Source organism: Pleurodeles waltl, chromosome 11 (assembly GCF_031143425.1).
Source record: "Pleurodeles waltl isolate 20211129_DDA chromosome 11, aPleWal1.hap1.20221129, whole genome shotgun sequence".
Taxonomy (NCBI): domain Eukaryota; kingdom Metazoa; phylum Chordata; class Amphibia; order Caudata; family Salamandridae; genus Pleurodeles; species Pleurodeles waltl.
Window position 1 is genome coordinate 730303162 of NC_090450.1, and position 22995 is coordinate 730326156.

A 22995-nucleotide genomic window follows, 5' to 3' on the forward strand; every position below is an offset into this window, starting at 1 on the left:
CCACCATCCTACCTTGCCCTTCATGGACCATCTTACCCTGATTGCCTGGTTCATCCGTCCCGAAGCCACCAGTGTGGCATGCAGAGTGATGTAAGAGCAAAACAAAGAAATGTGAAATAGGATTCTAGATGATTTACTCCAAGAGTTCCCAGTAAGTGATGTAGGGTTGTAGTGAAGTGTAGGGTAGCCCAGAGAGATGACACCACTACGAATCTAGATGACAGAAGGTTGCATCTTCAGATACTATGTAGGCCATGTCTTTTCCTTATGCGTGGAAACGTACCTTCCTTGCCCCAGACTCTGATGGAGCGATCTCCTCCACAAGATGCCAGAAGGGTTCCAGTGGGATTCCAGGCTAAGAACCAGCAACGCGATTCTGGGTGGGCAGAGACACGACTGAGAAGGGTCAAGGAGTCTTTCATTCTGTCACCAGTGTCTAGGAGACCCTCACTGCAGAATGTTCGGTCAGTGTCCTGCAGAGAGAGGAAGAGTAATAATCAGTTCTTCTTTAATTCCTCATTTACAATTTTTGTTATAGTTGCTCACTTCAAGCTGTCAAGTTTTTTTCTGTTTCTGCGGTAGGTGATGAGTATTAGGCAGTATGTGTGTTTGGTACTGTAGTTTACCTCCAGTGCCTTAGATTTTATTGCTCACAATAGGGAGCTAAGTCTCTAGAAGTAACTGTGGTTGAGTAGTCACAACTTACTATTTCAGGAGAGGAGCAGGAATATGGATTCAAATATGAAATAACATATCAGGTAGTTGACGAATAAAAGAAGCAACGTTCATCCAGAAGTATTTCTTTAAAAGCAAATACTTCTTTAATATCGACTCAGTAAAAACAAATGGTTAAAAGAACATACAACAGCTAAAATTTTAAGTGCCTTGCACTTGCAGTTGCTTAGGTGTAATTTAAAACACAAACCTACATTAGACTACAGTAACAAACCAAACCATCATCATGTCTACGGGGCCAACTTCATCAGCACTTTGGAATGGCTCAAAACCTTTGGTGTTACGACAAGGCTTGCTACTAGAGGTACAGTCAACGGATGGATACTGTTTCAACCAATGCCAGCCCAAACTATCACAACACTACATTAGAAGTCATGCAAAGCTTGAACATAAACTCTGTAACCGCAACTGGGAAATATAAAGTTTGTGAGACAACTGGGCTTTTTGGGAAGGGTAGCACTGTGAGGGATTTTTAACAGTGCCTCGTTGTATTGTGGCTCTCAATTTGTAATTGAATTGATGCACACACGAAGATAAAAGGGATCAGTATTTAGAAAAATCTAGAGAGTCAGTTGACTTTTTATTTATTAGGAAGTTTTACAAAGTGATGGGTGTGGCCTTCCAGATAATTCGGTGTCTGTATGTGTCAGAGTTTGTATGATGTGATGGGAGGGAAATTACAGAGGAATCAGCAAGGAATGTTCTTCAGTCTGATATTTCTCAATCGCTACTACCAGGTACAAGGAGGCCAATTGCAGGTGATCTGGAGCAGTTCTGTTTGCAGACACTTCCTAAAAAACTTGTGGTTAAGCACTGCATTTATGCTTGAGTCAGAATATTCCACAGTTCGAGACCCAGGACTCCCAAGGATGTATCGTCATTTATGATGCACTTGAAAGTTCATCAAAGTGTGCAGAATCCAGTTGGGTGTGTAGCTGGATATTATTTCTTAAAAATGCCTTAGACATTTTCCATATGACCTGCAGTATTATGAGAAAAACTATGATCTTGGGCTTCCTATCTGCGAGCAGCTGATTTTAATTCTAAGTGGCCGCCCATTCTCAGATTCAAGCATAACCTGGTTTTCATGACTTTGCAGCCTGCTGATGAGGTTCTTTGTGAGCTAATGTTAAATAGTGCAACAGTGTCTACTTAGACCATGTCTTCTGTTAATTCCACTTTAGGTTGGATTGAAGGATTTTCCAATGAAGGGGAAGCTGCATTTTGACGTCCTTGACCACTCCACTAGCGTGAGGCACAAAGGAGAGCACTGCATCAAAAATTACACCTGGGTTCCTTAATACACCCAAGGTCTTTGGTGGCATGCCTAAACAGAGAGGCCAGGAGGACTCGGTAGTTTCAGTTCTACCCAGCACAAAGATTTCAATCCTGTCTTCATTCAGGTCCTGTATTTATAGATCTGAAATTGTTTAACACAACTCAAACTATAGAGCAATAAAGCACTGTGAAGGGAAGTAGGATACAATGCAGGAGTGAGTCTGTGGGTAGGAGACGGGGACGAGTCAGGTATACGCAAGTGGTGCTCTTCAGGTAGATTAGTAGTGCGAAGTTTTTGAGGAGGAGGTGTTTGAAGAAATGTTTTTTCAGTTATTTCTGACATGAAGAAGGGATGGGCCTTGGCACATTTTAACTGGGATGGTGTTTTGCAGTCTCTAAGTGTAGCAAAGATGGTCTGGGGTCCGAGCTTCACCATGCATTTCGTGGTTTTCATTCCAGTAATCCTGCTACTGTGTGGCTTGTGCACCTTATCTGAAGTCTAGATTTAGGAAGCCAGGGACAGTTGGGTATCATTAATGATTTCATTGTGGGAGATACAAGAGGTCTTTAAGATAATGCAGAGCGGGAAGCCAGTGGAAGCCTCTGAGAACTGGAGTTATTTTGTCAAACTTTAGAAGTCCTTTGATAAGGCTCACTGCAGTATGGAAATCCCTTTTTAAGGTTGTCAGAAGAGCCTTCATGTTGCTGGCTAAGAAAGTGTTTCCTCTGGCAAGATTAGACAAGACCTCTGCCTTGTCAGTCATGCTGAATATGTCTTCCGCAAGGAAGACCTAATCTTTCAGCACTAGGACGATTGATGCCAGGCTGGGTTAGCTTTTGATCAGGAGGGTTTCTGAAGCTGAGGGAGATATCATTGTTATGGAGAAGCCAAAGCAATTTGAGCGGTCAACTAGTTGATATGCAGAGCCATGCAGGTCTATATCGCTGAGCTAATCCTGTAGGGTCCAGGGCATGTGGAATGCAACAATAAAGCTGTGTCTGATATGGGTGCAGAGAAAACACCACTCATCGCTTCAGTGATAAACCCCAGGTATCATGATCTGTGGCCATGAGAAAGAGAAGAGAGTCCAGCCAAATGACTTCCTGAGAATGCCAAAATTGTGGAAAGGTTGTAGGAACTACAAACCGGAAGGCCTGGACCCTTAACCTCCCAATAATTACAGTACTAGGTTAATCGGAGGTGAGTTCCCACATCAAGAATTTCTATTGATAAACACTATACATAGTATTGGTGAATATTCAGCAGTTATTTATTTTAGTTAGGAAAATAAATCATGAGTAGCTACAAGGCAAAACATCGCGCTAAATTCCACAGTTGCCAGGGGTTCCATTGATTTAGAGCCCAGTTGGTTCTTGACAAACTTGATGAAAATGTTAAGTTCCAAGGATCGGCAAGATTACAATCCAATAGAGTAATGCCAAAGTTGGAAAGAGATCAGGTAGCAGTGTTCGGAGGAGTAGCAGCCAACACGTGTTTCGCCCCTTTAGCGGATAAGCAAGGGCTTTCTCAAGGCTGTAGGAAATATATATGGACAGTAGGAGTCACATACCGGACAAAAATGCTACCAGATTAGTAGATACCTTAGGTGCAAGTCATGCAAATTCTAATGTGCTCCCTTGGGGTGAGACCAGTCAATATAAAAGTGTAACCCGGACAGGTTCCCAAGTATTATCCTAGGACTAAAAGTCATTAGAAGAATGTGGAAATAAAGCCATATGTGAAATTAGGAGAAATAAGCATATTACTCATTGATATAAAGAAGAATGAAGATAAAGTCCGATAGAGCAAAGTAGGATTATTACTATCCTATCAGAGTGATAAATAAAGTGAAAAGGTACATGGTGGCATTCGCGTGATGTTAATGTATACATGCTTAACAGAGATGCAGGGAAATAGTTACTATTTGAGACACATTGTGAGAAATATAGGTGAAAGGGAACTAGAGTAAAAATAAAAATAAAAATAGATCACATACCTAATTCAGTACACATTGAAAGGCTTCTGACATCAACTGTCACAATTATGGGAATAGATCTGGACATGGAATTATATATACCGTATTTAGAAAGAGCTCGTATAAAGACATTATTTACAGATTGACAAAAATAGGAACACCCTAAAATTTATGAAATCAACTAGTGGCCCCTACTAACATGTCACAAATTTGAAAAACAGCAATGCTTAAAAGACTGTATAGCTAAAAACAGATGAGGAAATTACGTGGTATGGGGAATAAATATTGGCAACATGCTCGTTGTTTACTTTACACAGAATAGCCTCACGGTCTTAAGCTAATACTCCCCGTCTGTTAGCTTATATAGTCTCTGAAATTAGAGTTGCGTGACTAAACAGATGGAATCTAAGCACTCAGTGAAAGATGCAGATAAAAAATGCTTTTACCTGACTAAACGGGAACAAGTAAGTACAGCCGAGAAATCATGATCTGTGGCCATACCTTTCCACTCTGATGTGTGCAAGTGAAGTATTCCAAACTTCCAATCTCTGCATGCATTCAGGTTAAGGAAAGGCATTCGGAGATTTGAAATCGCTGGAGATAGGCTTCAAGTCTTCTAAAGTCACACTACACAAGGCGCCAGAGTGTAATCCAGGAAACTACATTTCCCATGAATTGTTATTGGCAAAAGCATTTTAGCCAGACAATTGACATACATTGTTGCTGCAGCCAGAAAGTTCCAAAGAATACAGAATTTGTGGAAAATCTTCAAGATTTTTTGTTTACCTTTTGAAAGTGTGTTTATGTTCAAGCTGAATACAGAGAAGTTTTGTTGGGAAGCCAATAATAGTATGGAAATTAACCTCCGTGGATAATGTACTGTATCAGAGATAATCTTTAATGAGTATAAACTCATTAACTTTTTGCTAAATAACATGAGGAGACAGAAGGGCCCTCATCTGTTTAAAAGATCATTTGACATGTTTCTCTTAGAGCATATATTCCATTATGGGAGTGGACTGTTATTAGGGAAGTGTTTATTTGGTATCAATGTGAACTCAACTGCTGATGAATGTTTGTTACTTTATAATTTAAGAAAACAACTGTGAATATATATGTGTTTTTGTTATCTTTCTCTGAGAAGGGAGTGAGGTAATTCTAAAAATCTTATGACCTTGATTACATTTGTATTATTTATGATTCGGTTCCAGGAATATAATAGTCCCCGGAGAAAATAGAGAGTCCGAGACAAAGATATATTTTGAACATATATATCATTTGTTATTGCAAAAGATAGATGCTGGAATATATTAATACGATACTAAATATGTTAATCTTGCCTTTAGATATCTGCTATGGCACAGTATATGTTGATACCCAGCAGAGAAGCAAGTCAGAATGCTGATATCCTGTGCTTTCGTTTTCTCACTTAGCCCATTCCCCTTTCCTTAGATGTACAGATAACCAAAGTATTACAATTTTGTATGGTTGCCAGAGGATTTGAAGAAGTGAGGAAAAGTTATCTGCTGCCATTCGAGCAGGAATTCAGGCTAGTTCCTTCTGATGTAAAGAAGTAGATGGGAAATAATGAGCCGATTCTGCTTATACTACTAAGAGCCTCTTGCCTCATCTTACCTTATTTGGTGAAAAACTGGACCAAGTTGAACGAACACATTGGTAATGACTTTCAGGGATGGAGGAATACTGTTTTCTTGCTCTATGTGCATGCCCATGAGGGCAGTGTCTCAGCACAAGGCATGTCTGAATCACAAAATTGCATCTGTGCACGAGTCCAAGATAGATACACTGTAAAAGGAATATACCCATCCGACTTGAAATGCTTCACAACTGATTACACATTGGTACTCGAAGCTGCTGGGTTCAGCATTCGAGTTTTAGCTTTGGCTTTCTCACCTTCAGCCTAGTTGTGTCCTTATTTTTTGCTCATGTTCCTCAACCTCAGTCCTTCTTGTTTGTAGCTTCTGACCACATATTTACTCAGTATTTCCAATCAATCCTGTTAAACTCTTGTCATTAATATTTCCTGCTCATTATTGCTTCGGCTGACCCTATGCCAATGGTAATTTCATCATTTCACTGCCTACCAGAACTTTTGACGTGCTGTCTTTTCCAGTGATTCCACCAACATTTCCAGCTGCACTCCAGATCATAGTGAGGCAGTCCTGCAGCTGGGTGATGTGGCTACACATACCCTAATATTGATCTGTATTTCACCTTCTTAATAGTCGACATACCTTTTGGCCGCTAGGCCTCCCAGACGGTTCCTTTTAGATGCTGAGGATCACCAGTGAGGGCTTGGAGCCCTTATGAATGTTTTTTGAGACAGGCATGTGCTCAGACCTGGAGAAGCTCACATGGAAGGGATGGGCTCTGTTCTTCAAGTATGATTCGAACCATTTTGTGATGAAGCCATCAAAACCCATTTGGAGTGTTAAATTGTTAATAAGGACTTGGCGATAAATGGTGGATAGGGCAGCTAACAGATCAAGGAGAAGGAAAGGGCCACAATTGTATATCATTTAAAGAGGTAGAGGGTTGACATCTTGTTTGCCGCTGCCTCGAGGCTTTAGGAAGACATGAAGCTGCACTGTAATCCTGCAGACGGGCACTGGACTTGATAATTTCTTGGAGATCGTTTGTAAAGGCCTTTTAGATTAAGTCAGTGTAATTAAGGAGTTTCATGTAGCACTGCTTGGTTACAGAATAAGCAATAACACTTTAAAATTTACAATTTAGAAGTAACTTATTATTTATTCCTTTTGACCATCAACACTTCATAAAAAGTTTGATTATCAAAAGAACATTAGCAAAGTCGACACCACGTTTCACTCTAGCCATTAGGGCCTTGGAGCTTCTTCAGGGATCTTGGTATCTTATTTAATACATTTATCAAGTTGGTGGCACATCTGATACTATTTAATGAGACGGTGTACTCGGGGGGGCGTGGCCAACTGAAGGAGATGGCGCACGCTTAATCTCCTTGCTCTGGAGGGGCCGCTTTACCTTATACCTGTAAGCGTGCCATCTCCGGGCGGGTCAACGCCAAAAGACTGCTCCTGACCTGGGGGCGGAACCTGGATGCGGCTGGGTTCCCCGCTTTTGATCCGGGACGTGCAGAGGAGCGGGTTCGGCTCGCTGGCTCCGGAGCGGACCTGCGGCCTTTCATCCCGCGGTGAGCCGGGGCCTCGGGTAGGGCCGAGCGTTGCGGCCGAGCGAGTGCGACCGGCCTGGGCCGGTGAGGCGATCCCGCCTGGTGGGGCCCTGGTGCGGCGGACCGGACGCCGGGAACCCCCTTTGCGAAGAAGTGGAGGCGGAGCTGAGCCGCACCCGGTCCCGGGTGAAGCAGCGTGAGATGGAAGCCCCCGGAGGAGGGGGCTCGGAGCCGCCATCTTGCCGGGAGGGCGACCGGAGCTCGGGGGACGCTCCCGCGGGAGCGCAGAGACGACACTGAGCGGCAGGAGGCCCCCTAATGAGACACCACCCCGGGGGCAAGTAAATCACAGGAAAAAAAAAAAAGGAAAAAAAAAAAAAAAAAACACGTGAAAGAACTCTCCCGAAAAAAAAAAAAAAGAAGACAGGGGGGAAAAATAAAGACAAAAAAGAAGAAAAAAAAGGGTAATTGAGGAGTGGCAGGATCCAAAAAGAAAAGAAAATAATAAAGAAAATAGACGCCGCCCTAAGCAGAGAGAGCGAGTGGCCCTGTGGCTAGAGCCCAACAAAGTACAGAAGGGGTGGACAAACAGGCCCTCTCTGACGCCCATCCGGAGACCGAGACCGGGTCTGCGCCTGCCGGGGCGCGAGATCACAGTGGAAAGAGGGCCAGTGAAGAGACTCGGGCCTACACCTTGGGGGTGCGATCTTCCCCACACGGCTTGGCCGATGCCCCGCAGAGCCCGTCACAAGAAGAAGGTCATGGACATGGCGCCCCCTCCAGCACGCAAAGAAATGGAAGAGCAGACCAACCCACAAACTAACGTACAGGAAACCCTGGACAGAATACTGGGGGCGATTGCAGACACAAAGACAACACTACAAGAACGAAATCAGCCAAGTAGCAGTGGAAGTAGGCCTCCTAAGAGCAGAACACCACAAACTGGCGGATAGAGTCAAGGAAACGGAATCCACATTGGCAATAGTTGAACCGAAACAGAAGGATCTAGCGGCTGAGGTGACTTCCCTGGCTACTAGATTAACACAACTAGAACGAAGGGTTGAGGACGCGGAGGGCAGAAACAGAAGGAACAACGTGCGCGTGGTGGGCCTTCCAGAGGGAGTCGAGGGAACTAACATGGTGAACTTCTTGGAGAATTGGTTTAGTACAACGGTGGCACCGGGATGCCTAACGCCCTTTTACACGCTGGAGCGAGCGCACCGAATGCCGTCGAGGCCTCTAGCCCCCGGTAGGCCTCCTCGTGTGGTAATTGCCAAATTGCTGCACTACAAAGACAGAGACACTCTCATACAGAAGGCCAGAGAGATGGGCCCGTTTAAGATAGCGAATGGGGAGGTGACGCTATACCCGGACTACACTTTGGATGTTCCAAACACCGGAGGAAGTATGGCGATGGCTCGAGAAACAAGGACTCCAAGTGGGGCGACCCAATGGTGAGAACACATCTGCGGGCAGGGCTCGCCGAGCTCCAAGGGCGCGAAAACCCGGGATCCGACCGAAGCTGGCGCCAACACAAATGCAAAAGGAAAAAGATAAGAGGGCGGCTCTGGAGGCGGCAGCCCGAGTTGGTGGTGGAGCCTCCCCTCCGGAGGGCTCAGGAGAGGATTCAGACGGTGCAATGGTGTCTTCGGCTGGAGACTCGACCTGCTCGATACGTGCTCCCAGGGTGACGCCGCGGTCCGCTGATGAGCTTGGATAAACATTGCAAGAGTTGACCTGGCGATGCGACACAACAGAAGAATATGAGGCCCCTCCGGACCTGACCGCCCCCGAACCAGTAACTCGCTGGTCTAAGCTAGCCTGGCGAGAACTGTAGCTATATGTTTAAATAAGTTGCACTGTTGCGTGATTTTCTGGGCCACCTGCAGGTTGGTAGGCGCCCTGGGGTGGGGGAGTTGGGTTTTGCAGTTATTAGTTAACTTGGCTAAGTGGGTGGCGATATACGATAACAGTAAAGATCTGAACATGGGTAGGAATAGAGTTCTACTCTGGGGGCGCCAGGGACACTATTATCAAATTAAATTATTAACATGGCAAACTATAATCTTTTAACATGGAATGTTAGGGGGATGAGCACTCCAACCAAAAGACACAGAATCCTCTCCTACTTGAAGAGAAGAGAGGTGCAGGTGGCAATGCTACAAGAAACCCACTTAATAGCTGGAGAGGTTGAGAAACTGAGATGCAGATGGAGGGGACAGGTGTTTGCCACAGAGTATTCAGCATATGCGAGGGGAGCATTGATATGGGTCAGAGCTGGGGTCCCACTGATAATAGACTCAACTGACATAGATCAAGAGGGCAGATTTGTGGTGATAGAAGGGAGACTACACGGTATCTCTGTTGTTATGAGTTGTATTTATGCTCCCAATCAGGACCAAGTCCCTTTCCTGACCAAATTATCAAGCCACCTCACCCGCCAAAGCACAGGAGAATTAATAGTGGGAGGGGACTTCAATGCAGTATTGGACATTAACAAGGACAGATCGACCCCGCCACTGCAGGGTGCAGGGTCCACTAGAATAGCCAAAAAGCTCTGCGAATGGCTGGACTCCTGGGGGCTAGTGGATGTCTGGCGGGAACAACACCCAACAGACAGTGACTATTCTTATTATTCAGGCCTCCACAGGCTGCACACTAGAATTGACAGAATGACATGCACTGCGGGACTTGCGCGTTATGTAACCCACTCAGAGTATCTTGGCCGCACACTATCAGACCATAACCCCTTGCTGATTACACTGAGTATTATAGAGGACAGACCCCCAATTCCATCGTGGAGACTGTCCCCCACTGCGTTGGAGGATCAGCCGTACCGAGAGGCCCTTCGATGCCATTTGACAGAACATATCAAAATTAACAGTGGATCCGCCACATCCAGAGCCACAGAATGGGAAACGCTTAAGGTGGTAACGAGAGGATTCTGCCTGGGTCAATCAGTGGGGGTGAAACGCACACTTGAAAGGGAATTGACCTCTTTAGAGAAGAAAATACACGAATGGGAAGTGAGACAAGATGTTAGAGCCCAAGAGAATGAGGAATATAAGCGGGCCCGTAGAGAGCATTCCCAGATCGAGTCACAACTTAGGTGCCACAACACACAAAAATACCTGGCATCAGTGCAATCAGAGGAGGGTAGATCGGGAAGGCTTCTAGCTTGGCTGGTACGCCCAAGCGGAGGGGGAGAGCCCATCACAAGTGTACAAGACAAAAAGGGAATATGCAGGCGAAGCCCAGGCCCAATCAACGAAGCTTTTAAGGGATACTACATGCACTTGTATAGGAAACCCCATGACCTGGGGGTGGAGGCCTTCCGAGACTCCCTACAGCGAATCGCTCTCCCGGCCTTGGACCAAGCGGGGAGGGATAGCCTGGGGGGACCTGTAACAGTGGAGGAGATAAGTGAGGCTATATTGCAGTTGGCTCCTGGAAAGACTCCCGGTACCGATGGCCTTCCAATGGACTTTTACAAAAAATATAGGACATTGTTAGTGCCCCAACTGGCTGAGGTATACGCGGAGGCGTTGCACCGAGGAGAGTTACCGGGCACATTTCGTGAGGCTTTGGTGATACCACTACCTAAAACAAAAAACAGGGAAGCGCCGGTGACCGACTTCCGCCCATTGTCAATGCTGAATAGTGACTTTAAGATCCTCAGTAAGATCATGGCTAACAGACTGATCCCACCTAATGACAACACTAGTGCACACAGATCATATGGTTTCGTCCCTGGTCGCAGCACGTCGTTGAACCTGAGGAGGGTCTTTGCCATCTTACACATGCCAGCAACAGAAAAACCTCCGACAGGGGTTTTATTAGCAGTGGACTTCGAAAAGGCCTTTGACTCGATCAGGTGGGACTACCGTAGGGCTGTGATGCTAAAGATGGGACTAGGTGAAAGCTGGGTGAAGTGGGTGGACCTACTGTACTCCTCCCCAATGGCTAGGGTGAAGACGGGCAGAACGATATCCGACACATATCCGGTGTATCGAGGAACCAGACAGGGATGTCCTCTATCACCGCTGCTATTTGCCCTGGCAATTGAACCTCTAGCGGCCCAAATACGACAGGAAGGAATCGGTAGAGGAATTAACTGGGGTCCTAGCGAGCATATTATTTCCCTATACGCGGACGATATTCTGGTGTATTTGAGAGACGGAACCAGTGGCCTCCCGTGGGTTTTAAAGATCCTGGAGAGCTATGGGGAACTGTCGGGACTTCATCTTAACCGCGGCAAAACATTTGTCTTCCCCATACTACCAAACATAGAGCGCCCTGAAACATGTCCGAAAGATATGAACTGGGCCCCGCGGACTTTCAAATATCTAGGGATCCAAATATTTCATGAGCTGGCCGATCTTCGGGACGGCAACCTGGGTGGGGCGCTCCGGTCCCTGCGCGCCTCAGTTGGGTTTTGGCGGTCGCTGAAACTAACAACAATGGCCAGAGTGGCGTTGTCTAAGATGGTGATGCTGCCCCGCCTCCTCTACTTTTTTGCTAATCTACCGTTATGGGTCCCCCCTGCATGGTTCCGTGAATTAAACACCCTACTTCGGGAATTAATATGGGATGAGGGCCGGAGACGCACAGCATTGACTACTATGTGCAGACCGATGCGAGCGGGTGGATTAGGGGCTCCTGACTTTGAGGCATATTACTTGGCATCCCAGCTGCAGTGGGTGGCAGGCTGGATGGTGGGTAAGGGGCAGTTGGACCTAATTAACCCCCACGGTTCGATGGACATAGATCGAATAATAGCACGCATGATAGAGAAGAAGCTGTCCCCCTTCGGAGACAACCTAATGACTAACACCGCGAAGATGTGCTGGAAAAGATGTGCGAATAGGACTGGAGTTGGTCCACCCTACTCACCGGCGATACCGATTCCGGTATTGCTCGTGGAACCGAAGGGAACCGGATCTGGGGGCCGGGGATTGGTTCCATGGAGGGATGCAGGAGTATTGACGGTGGGGGAGCTCTTCAGGGAAGGTACAATACAGAGTTTCGGCGAATTGGTAGGGAAGGGGGTCCCTCAGGGTCAATTTTTGATGTACAGGAGGCTGGTGCACACTCTGAAAGGCCAGTGGGATACGATTAATGCAGAGCCAGGGACTCACGGAGTGTTGCACCTCCTGCTGACTTCGGGAGAAGAATCCCACTTAATTACGAAAATATATCGAGCCCAGTTAGAAGCTGCATTGGATCCCGTGCACTCACTCAGGGAGAAGTGGGAGAAAACAATCGGACATATGCTATCTGAGGCAGACTGGAACAGAGCTCTGGCTTATCCTCGGAGGACATCGCGTAACACCCGGCTGCAATATATCCAATATAACTACCTGCATAGAACTTATCTTACCCCTCACTGACTGTTCCGAATATATGGGGGAACCCCCAAGATATGCCCCAGATGTGGTGAGGCCGAGGCAGACTTTGACCACATGATGTGGAAATGCACAGTGTTACAAATGGGCTGGAGAGCAGTGATGGAGAGCATGTCAAGATTATATGACACGGAACTGCCGTTCGCCCCCGATGTCTGTCTGTTGGGCCTAAAGACGGATATCCAACTAGGGAAGATTGGGAGTCACTTCCTGGATCTCGCCCTGGCCCTCTACAAAAGATTAATTATGAGGGGTTGGAAAGCTACTACCCCTCCCTCACTTGTTGAATGGAAAAATGACGTCAAGAGGTGGGCCGGGGCGGAATTGCAGGTCTTAAAAACTGAAGAAGCAAAGGGTATCCGACAGACTCCCGTGGCCCCAGGGTGGGAAGAACTACTGATGAGCTGGGATAGCACAGGGGAAGAACCATTAAATCCTAATACAGCTCAAACAGAAACGGAAACCTAAACAGATACTGTAAGGAGATAAGGAATAAACCCAGGTACACCCTGGTGAGGGTGAGAAAGAATAACAATGAAATAGCTAACAGAGAACACTGACAGCTCATAATAAACCACAAGGTGCAGAGTGGAGTGGAGTACAATCATCCACAAGGAGTAATAGGAAAACGCATACAGCAGATGATTATCCCTCCAGATACAGCCCCCTAAGGGATCGATCCTCACTACCTAACACTAAAACCACCCACAAAAAGCCATTAAGTATGTACATAGTTATGTTAAAGTTGAAGCTGCTATGTGAACATGTAAGACAAATGGGTAACAAAGAGACAAGGAAATAGATACTTAAGGAAACAAATATAGAACCCTAGAGCTAACAGGCAACAGAAATCAGATATAGACCTAGATGTGAGTTAAAACACAACATAAGTCATCTGTGAACACATGCAAAGTAAAGTATCCTTTTAAATGGTGTGAATAACTTGGATTATATGTTCCCTTAAATGTAACTGTGAAAAGTAAACAGCGACCTATTAATTAATAAAAATATATTTAAAAAAAAAAAAAAAAAATGAGACGGTGTACTCAATTTTAAGTATGTCAGTGCTATAGTCCTACTGTTGTGTCTGTGTTCAGATAGACAGACACAAAAGCAGAACAAGAATGCTAATTGAGGCTCAAGAGGAATAAATACAAATCTACTTACCTTGATCTATCCTTCACATGAAAAGAGGCTCTATTTCTGTGACATGGCAGTTATGTATAATATGCATCACTTCCTGCTTGATATATATATATATATATATAAACATCCAAAGAAGGACACACCTTGCATAGTGTATTCATTTTGAAAATAATTTAAAATAAAAATGAAGGCTACAATTGTTTCCTTTGGGTCCTTGGGTGTAACTGAATAAAGTATGTGCAATAACAACATTTCAAAGGTGGCTGTATAATGTTAATCTGAGAGTCTCTGAATAAATATTTATGAAATTCTAATGAATGTGCTATTGCACTTATAATGTGGTCTGTTGATCTAATAAACAACATTTTGAAATATCAATGAATCAACTAGATATATTCCAGGATAAGACATGCTATTAGAGTTATGGTCGGGACAAAATATTTATTAAATTAATTTAAAATATGATAATTAAAAAAATAGACAAAGATACTTTAAGGTTACTTTAAATTATTCTAAAGGAATTTACAAAAAATATAGGGCATAAGAGAAAATAGCTAGGACGAGGAGGTGGAGATGGTAAAAATAATTATAAATATTACTCTGAGATGAAACAGCAGATGAGGAAAACTTGCAAGTAGACGGTAAGCGTGGAATGGAAGTGTCAAGCTTAGAAATAAGCTATTCTTCATCCAATGGAAAATGTGGTACGAGCAACAGCTGACACATTTTCCAGGTGGAAGTGTAGTCAGGGTGCGCCCATATATGCTAGGAAGCAGTTACAATATGAATTATCCTTGAGACACTCCATAGGATACCTTGTTTAATGGTGACTTCATTTTCCCAATCCTCACTTGATGTGTTCTTTTGGAGAGGATGGAGAATCTAGAGCTCTGGCATGCTTCTTTAGTCTTCTGAGCAAGCTGACAGTCCAAGCTGTCCTAAGCTGCAGAGAGGGTAAGGGTTTTGAGGGCTAGGACTCAGGCTGGCTGTCAGGCATGATGTGAAGCTCCACATGTACATGAGGGTGTCTTGTGGCCTCCCTTTTGATGATCCTGCTGGGGTGTGATGGATTGAATCATGTCTGGTAGACACAACTTTGAAGTCAGTGAATTGTTTATTGTTAGGTGCCATAAGACTATCTCTCAAAGGGCCAGAATGACTGTGCCCCTGTGGTACTAGAAACGACAGAAGGCAAATCTTGAAATGGGCCAGTTAAAGCCTAAATATTTTAGTGTCATAGAGACAAGGAGAGTAGGGATCTTGGCAGCCAAGCTGGTTCTTGTGAGTGCTGCTAGGAAAGCTCAAGAAGTTGAGAAATGCACTGGTTACTGGGCCTCTACACATTTTGGAAAGGAGGCTCCAGTGACATAGCACATTGAAGATGCTAAAAGAGCCACAATAATCGTTCTAGGTCTCAGATGGTCATTTGTGTAAAACTTTCAAGGCACTGCCAGACTGAGATCTCAAGGAGCTCCATGCATCTCCGACCACCGAGGAGATCTTAGCACCAGGCCAGATATCCTTAGAGGAAAGAAGCAGTAAAGAAGTTTTGCAATGGCAAAGGTTAGGAGAATCCTCAGAAAGGAAAAACATGTTTATTTATCAGTATGAATAATGAACTCACCAGGCACTTACAACCCCAGAGCTGCTCACTTCATCCTCGTAGGCTATTATTAATATTTTTCTTGGGCCTCTAGATGTTCGCTTCCAGAATTGTCCCTCACTCAAGACAACATTCCTGGTCTCTCAGGCAGCACAGGCCTGGACTCAGCACTGAGTTCTGGACTCGGCACTGGCTCCTCATTCTGGGGAATAGTCCTTATCCATCATACAGTGCTCCAGCAGACAGACTGGCAGTCAGCTTAAGTAGTACTTGTTTGCATCTTCATCTGAGCTCAATGGAAATGGGTCATACACAGTCCCTTATCCTGAAAGCACAATTAATATGGTCCCAGTTCAAGGTGAATAACTATTCCATGTCTAAGCAAGAGAGCTCCACAATAATGTTCTCAGCATGTCTGGGGGAAGCACACATTGGTATGAAGACAAATGAGTTCTTTCTGGCGATGTTAGCAGGCATTCGAAAGGAGTCAAAGTGAATTAATGGAACAAAACTTGTTATCCCTTCTTACTATTTCCCTCAATGTAATGATGTTTTTGTCTGTCATACAGGGGCAGAAAGGGAATCAATTGCTCCTGGGCATGAGCTACCCCTCCATCCTGGAGAAATGTATACTTGTTCTAGAAATTCTAGATTTATTGATGGACCTTACATTTCTGCTAATGAATACTGTGCCACTTTCAAAAAGGTGTTTGAGTGACCATTCTGAGCGTTATACAGTTATCCCATAGCCTTTAACCTCAGGATGGTTTGATAAGGAATGATGCCTGGCAAAATGTGGTTATTGACATTCAAATGTATAGCCATTCCTTACTACCGAATGCAGTATAAAAGACTGAAATAGAAGGTAAAACACTTTGTGATTCAGTCCTGGTATGACCTTAAGAAGGCTGTAACTGAAAATGATGGGTGCCTTCTGTGGCAATTTCTACCAAAGGATCTCAGGGACATCTTGCACGTTCGTAAATGCCACATCACTAGTGAAATCGTCAGTATTATATGAGATTGTTACAACTCCCTCTCTTGACGATCTGTGTTATGTCAACACATCATTGGTTTCTCAGGGAACATCCTTCCCGCTAGACCCTCTTCCTCTACAGAAGTTGAAAATGCCATCATTGCTCAAAAAAAGTCTCCAGCCCTGAACTAGCTAAAACGTAATTTTTTGTTCGATTCTTTGATCTGGATACCTATACTACCCTGTTTTAAGTTTTTGGAGTGGGGGGTCTTTCCTTCCTCATGGAAACAGTCATAATAAACCCTCCAATTATCCACCCATCTCAGTGTTGGATATGGTAGGCAAGATGTTTGGAAGGTTGGCTGAAAAGCCTCCAGTCCCTTTCATAGAAAACAACATAATCAGTAAATGTCAGGTGGGGTCCGAAATACAGTAGACAATGTTAAACCCAGCCTTAGGTTATCTCAACTTAGTCAGTCAATTTGAGGAAAATAAGACTTTTTTGTAGCCTTTCTAAACAGCAGAGACACTTTTAATAATGTAGTCAGGACTTCAATGAAGTCTGTAAGGGTAGTATGTAAAGTGCAGCCTCAGTTGATTAACAACATTTTTTTCTGTATATGTTTTACAACCCTTTGGTTGATTTGGTACTAAAGGGTGGACAAGATAAGCATTCCTGGTATCTAAAGGAGCAAATTAAGGGTGTCCTTAGAGATCCTTTAAATTAAAGGATGAAAAATTGAGTCTGGTAAATGTCTTTTACTATCGGGAATATGGTTTTACAAAAATGGCATGAGGAAGCCCCAACTTAAGAATAGCACAGCTATATCTTTCTTGTGTTATCAATCACTGTTGAGAATGAAAAGAAATGATTAACTGCAGGTAAAAAAAAAAGACCTTCAATAAAGTGTATAAAACAAAAGAATGTCACACCTAGTTTAAATAACTCGAGCCAAGCTTTTCCAGGTGGACTTTGGCCCTCTGTCTGCTCCCCCACAGTTTTTTTTACAGCCAAGTGCTCTATAAGGCAGAATTATGGGGCCAAAGCATGAAGCCATATTAAACTGATTGAACTATTAAGGGCAAAGGACAATTTGTTAAGGACGTTATGTTGACCTCCGTTGCTTACCAAAAGAATGTGCTAAAACTTAAATGAAATTGGAGGTGAGGGGAATGGAGTTACAAGATCAATTCTCTTATGGAAAAGGATATAGGCAAATGGTGCTGTTAAAATATATATCAAGAGACCATATATGATTGACCCCTGCCTATTGATAGCTAAGTTTGCAATGTGATGGAACGGGCTTCAGCCCAGGAAACCCAAATTAGGAAAGTGAGAAGGGATAATAAACTTGCTGGAGACCTGATGAAAAGGTTTAAGATGGTCTGCTCTCTATCTGACCCATCGGGAACCAGACCTCCGTGAACTACAATGGGGAATGTCTTCATAATCATCATAGAATGTTAAAGGGACTACTAGAAACACGTCATACACCACGTCCACTGAGCTGGGAATTGGGAGGTCCCTGGAAGAGAGTAGCTGCATGATAAGGTAAGTAGTTAGATCCCTGTATGATTTGGCATAATGTATGTTTGACTGGATGGACATTGCACAGTCCATGGCTCAATTATATGGACCCTAAACAAAAAGATAAACTGCTAAGATTATTGCAATGTTGCTTTCATTTAAATATGAAATGCATTGAGGGGATGGGGAGGAAAAGAAAAAAAGGAAAACATAATATATAACAGGGATGTAGAATTCCTATCGCCCGCTGCCTGTGACATATTGTTTGGGGTCAAGGGCAACAAGTTTTCATGTTTATTTTGTCCTTGGGACAAGTAGGCCCAACCCCCTGCAGCACAAACCCTTTGGCTATCAGTTTACAGAGACGGGAACTGTCTGCAGTTGACATGTGTAACATCTGTGTCCATTTGTTAATCCTGTTCAAACTTGTATTTAAGGTTCATTTATTAAAAGCCTTCATTATTAGGGTGAGCATTGTAGATAAACGTTTTAAGGTCACACTGCACTACTAAGAGTGGAACCAGATTTTTTTTTTTTTTTTTTTTTTTTTTTTAAGTGTACAGATGTTTGAAAAGTTTAATGCTCCCGGAATGCTCTCTGATTAGATGCAAATGTTTGCAGAAGTTTTTAAGCAACAGTTATGATTCTCTGCTTTCAAAATAAAATGTTCCGAAAAATAATTCAAGTAGGAAATTTTAGGTTTTATTTCTTTGAAGCATCACTTAGTTAAATGTGTTCATGCATGCTCGTATTTCCCAAAAATATTCCTAATGGATATCACTCTGACCATTTCCAACAAGATTATGGGAAGCCTGAAAATAAACAAGCACTGGCAAAGGCACCCGATCCGACATTTCTTGTGAGTCTTTTGGTTTCGTCAATGCGTGTCTTCTTTTGAGATGGCTTTTGTAATGCATTATTGTTGTGGGAGCTGCCATGCCCTCACCATTGTAAAAACACTGGCAAAAAGAAAAAAAAGTTTTGGGTTTTTGGTCTCAAAAGCACACATTGCCACCAGTGGCGTAACAAAAGCCCCCGCAGGCTGCCTCAATAGGACTCCCTTAGCACAGCATCTGCCCTGAGTGAGTCTGGAGGCGTCCCCTCCAGTTTTGTTATGCCAATGATTGCCACAGTAGTTCCTGGCACTGAACAACACTACTTAGTGTGTCAATATGCTCCTTGTGGAAGAGCAAATACGATTACTCACAGTAAAGCCAGCCAATAGATAAAGAATGTCTTTGTTAACCCCAGACCTAATTAGAGACCCTATTCTTAAAGAAAGTCACAAAAGTGCACCCCTGGTATATGTCTTTGAATTAGTAGCTTTTATGAATTCACAAGAACTTACAGAAGTAGTCCAGGAAAGAGCACTCCTAGAAAATATTTGTGAACTGTATTTTAGCACGAACAAATATGCATGTGTAGATTTGCTCATGCCAAAATCTACTGAGCGTTTACAAGTTCACTTTCCCTCCAACCACTTTTTTCCCCAACCCTGAAAGAACTTTTACTTCTGCCATTGTCAGGAGTAAATTTCCAACCTTTCTCATTATGGGAAAATAACAGAGAAGAGCTGCTGAAAATCCTTAAAACGTGCAAGTTAGTAGGTTTGCAGACTTAAAGGCATTCCAGCCCTGGAACTATTGATTACTGCTTCCCCCAGCCTCAGTATATAGATCTCAGGAAAGGTGGCAAAATAAGGAAATTGCAATAGTGGGGATTGAAATTGCAAGTATTCAAGCCTTACTATAGTAGTATCCCTCCCATATTCAGAGAGGCTATTATCAGAGCTCTTACATAATGAGATTGCTGCCATAATTTGTCGCTGCACTACATGGTACCAAAGGGACAAATAGATTTCTTTATAGGACATGTAGATTGAAGCAGCAACCTGTCCCACGGACAAGTAGATATTTTATTAAATTCCACACCTTTGGTATAATGAAAGGTGCAGGACATGCCCATCGGACTAAAATCTTGTCACTGTTACTACATTGTTATTGTTCAGTTTCATCCAATCTGACACTGCGCCTAATGTAGCCTTGCAAAAAAAAAGTGTTGATGTTGATTTGATACAATTGTGCTGGTGCACGATGATCATTTTATTTAAAAAAAAAATCTAATATACAATCTATATAACAAAGAGAGACCCTTTATAATTGATTGAATCTGGAGTCTGCCATGAGACTCCCATGGTTAGCACATACCAAATTAACGCTGATAGAAATAGGCTTCAGTTCCCTAGGGTTAGCCTCTCCACCTGTCCCAAAAGCTATTGACTTAGTTGAAATCAGATACTGTGAATAAAAGAAATGTGACGGCTACAGTTCCATTCCAGGTGGCTCACAGGGGCCGGCTTACCTGAGATATAGTAGGAGCACAGTATTTAAGGACAGCGACTTTGCTTCAAGTATGACGCCATACATGAGATCTTTGCATATTCAGTTACGTCTAGGCACTGTATCACTGTGTAATTTAACCATAAAATGCAAAAAAAAGACTAATGGTGCAATTATTCAGACCATTATGTAAAGGATAAAATGCAATTTTGTGCGCATTCCTCTCATTGGGTAGGTGAAGGAAGTGCTGGCTGAAACGCTTTTCCTAAGAACTGAGTATTCATAGCTTGAAGGATGCTGCAGCACTACACACATCTACATAGACAATAGCAATAATTTCTGTACCACTTTATTATTAAGGCTTTGGCAATCCAGAAACTGCATTTGTCAGAGGTTCCCACCACCATTAACTAATCTGAACTTGCAAATATATGATGGAATAGAAATAAATAATACAGTTAACTGTCATTTGAAGGGTCGAAGCTGTGCAGTGCTGTGCGTCTATAGAATGGAGACTGTTTTCTTTTTTGTCTCTTTACATTACTCTTCTTGCACTCTTTTTAAATTATATTATTAAAGAGTTGTGTTGGACCTTTTTTAAAAAATTTGAATGAATTTGGGTATTTCTGAAATAAAGCATTAATGATTGATTTGGACATCAGTAGCAGTACGCAAAAACGCAAATCGGGTTGTAAAGCAGTAAGTGTGTGCTAAAAAACACACTGCTTTGAGACACAGGGCTCTAAACTACTTCATTGGTCCAAGCATGGCAATGCAATGCTCAAAGTTATCATACGTGTATCATTTTAGTAAGTGTTTACGAAGGTCATATTTGTGATGCTGGTGATGCTAATAACATTATCGCATGAATGACGCCCTCTCCCTAACCTACTTCTGTAAGAGGCTGGCCTGGCTTATAGTTGGTACCTGATGGTACTTACACCTTGTGCCAGGTCCAGTAGATTAGTCCTGTTCTAGCAGCTTAGGCTGATAGAGGTAGCTATAGCAGAGCAGCTTAGGCTGAACTAGGAGACATGCAAAGCTCCTACTATACCACTTATATCATATAGCACTATATCACAAGAATCACAATACTCAGTGTTACTAAAAATAAAGTTACTTTATTTTAGTGACAATGTGCCAAAAATATCGCAGAGGAAATACTCCCTTAGGAGTTAAGTAAAATACACAAAATATACACACAAACTAAAATCAGGTAAGTAAACAGTCAGAAAAGTAGTGCAAACACTGGAATACCATAGGATGCAATAGGCCTAGGCGCAACACAAACCATATACTAAGAATGTGGAATGCGAACCACTTAGGGACCCCAGGCCTAGTGTAGTGTGTAGAGGGTCGCTGGGAGTGTTAGAAAACACTAAGGGTGTCCAAGATACCCCACTCCAAGACCCTAAAAAGTAGGAGTAAAGTGACCCTACTTCCCCAGAAACACACTAAAGTCGTGATAGGAGATTCTGCAAAGACCACAACAGACTGCAAAGCACTGAAGACGGATTCCTGGACTTGAGGACCTGTAAAGGAAGGAGACCAAGTCCAAGAGTCACCAAAGTGTCCAGGGGGGGGCAGGAGCCCACTAAACCCCGGATAAAGGTGCAAAATAGCTGCCTCCAGGTGGAAGAAGCTGAAGATTCTGCAACAAAGGAAGATGCCAGGAACTTGTCCTTTGCACAGAAGATGGCCCACGGCGTGCTGGAGAATGCAAAGTAGTATCCATGCAGAAAGACCGCAAACAAGCCTTGCTAGCTGCAAAGGTCGTGGTTGAAGAAAATGAGTGCTGCCCGGGCCCAGGAAGGACCAGGAGGTCGCCCCTTGGAGGCAGAGGGGGCGCTCAGCAGCACAGAGAGCCCAAGCAGAAGCAGGCAGCACCCGCAGAAGCACTTGAGCAGGGGATCAAGAAAACTGAGCACGGCAGTCATCTCAACACTACAAAGGAGAGTCCAACGAAGCCGGTGGTCAACTCAGCGAGTTGACCAATGCAGGACGGAGTGCTGGGAACCTGGGCTATGCTGTGCACAAAGGATTCCTTGCAAAAGTGCACAGAAGCCCTAGCAGCTGCAGTTCACGCAGTACACAGGATTACTGTCTGGCGTGGGGAGGCAAGGACTTACCTCCACCAAATTTGGACAGATAGACCACTGGACTGTCGGGGTCACTTGAATCCAGCTCCTGTGTTCCAGGGACCACGCTCGTCAAGATGAGAGGGGACCCAGAGGACCGGTGATGCAGAAGTTTGGTGACTGCGTTAGCAGGGGGAAGATTCCGTCGACCCACAGAAGATTTCTTCTTTTCTTCTTGGCTTCCAGTGCAGGGTGAAGGCAGACAGCCCCCAGAGCATGCACTACCAGGAAACAGTCGAGAAAGCCGGCAGGATTAGGTGCTACAATGTCGCTGGTACTCTTCTTGCTACTTTGTTGCAGTTTTTCAGGCGTCCTGGAGCAGTCAGCGGTCAATCCTTGACAGAAGTCGAAGAGGGAGATGCAGAGGAACTCTGGTGAGCTCTTGCATTCGTTATCTGAAGAGAAACCCACAGGAGAGACCCTAAATAGCCCTCAGAGGAGGATTGGCCACCTAGTCAGGTAAGAACCTATCAGGAGGGGTCTCTGACGTCACCTGCTGGCACTGGCCGATCAGAGGCCTCCATTGTGCCCTCACACCACTGCATTCAAGATGGCAGAGGTCTGGGACCCAATGGAAGAGCTCTGGGCACCACCCCTGAAGTGGTGATGGACAGGGGAGTAGTCACTCCCCTTTCCTTTGTCCAGTTCCGCGCCAGAGCAGGGTCTGGGGGATCCCTGAACCGGTGTGGACTGGCTTAT

The 22995-nt window shown here is 44.0% G+C and overlaps 1 protein-coding gene across 3 annotated transcripts in view; it reads right to left on the minus strand.

Annotated features, from left to right (window-relative positions):
• CIAO1 (cytosolic iron-sulfur assembly component 1) overlaps positions 1–22995 on the minus strand; it is a 184555-nt gene that overhangs the window by 110226 nt on the left and 51334 nt on the right. For 2 of the 3 annotated variants that reach the window (XM_069214416.1, XM_069214417.1), the window contains one exon: positions 284–473. In XM_069214416.1, coding sequence (XP_069070517.1) covers positions 284–422 — 139 coding nt within the window. In that variant the 5' untranslated portion in view covers positions 423–473. Of the gene's footprint in view, positions 1–283; positions 474–4010; positions 4070–22995 lie in introns of all 3 variants that reach the window. The other variant, XM_069214418.1, reaches the window with a different exon arrangement.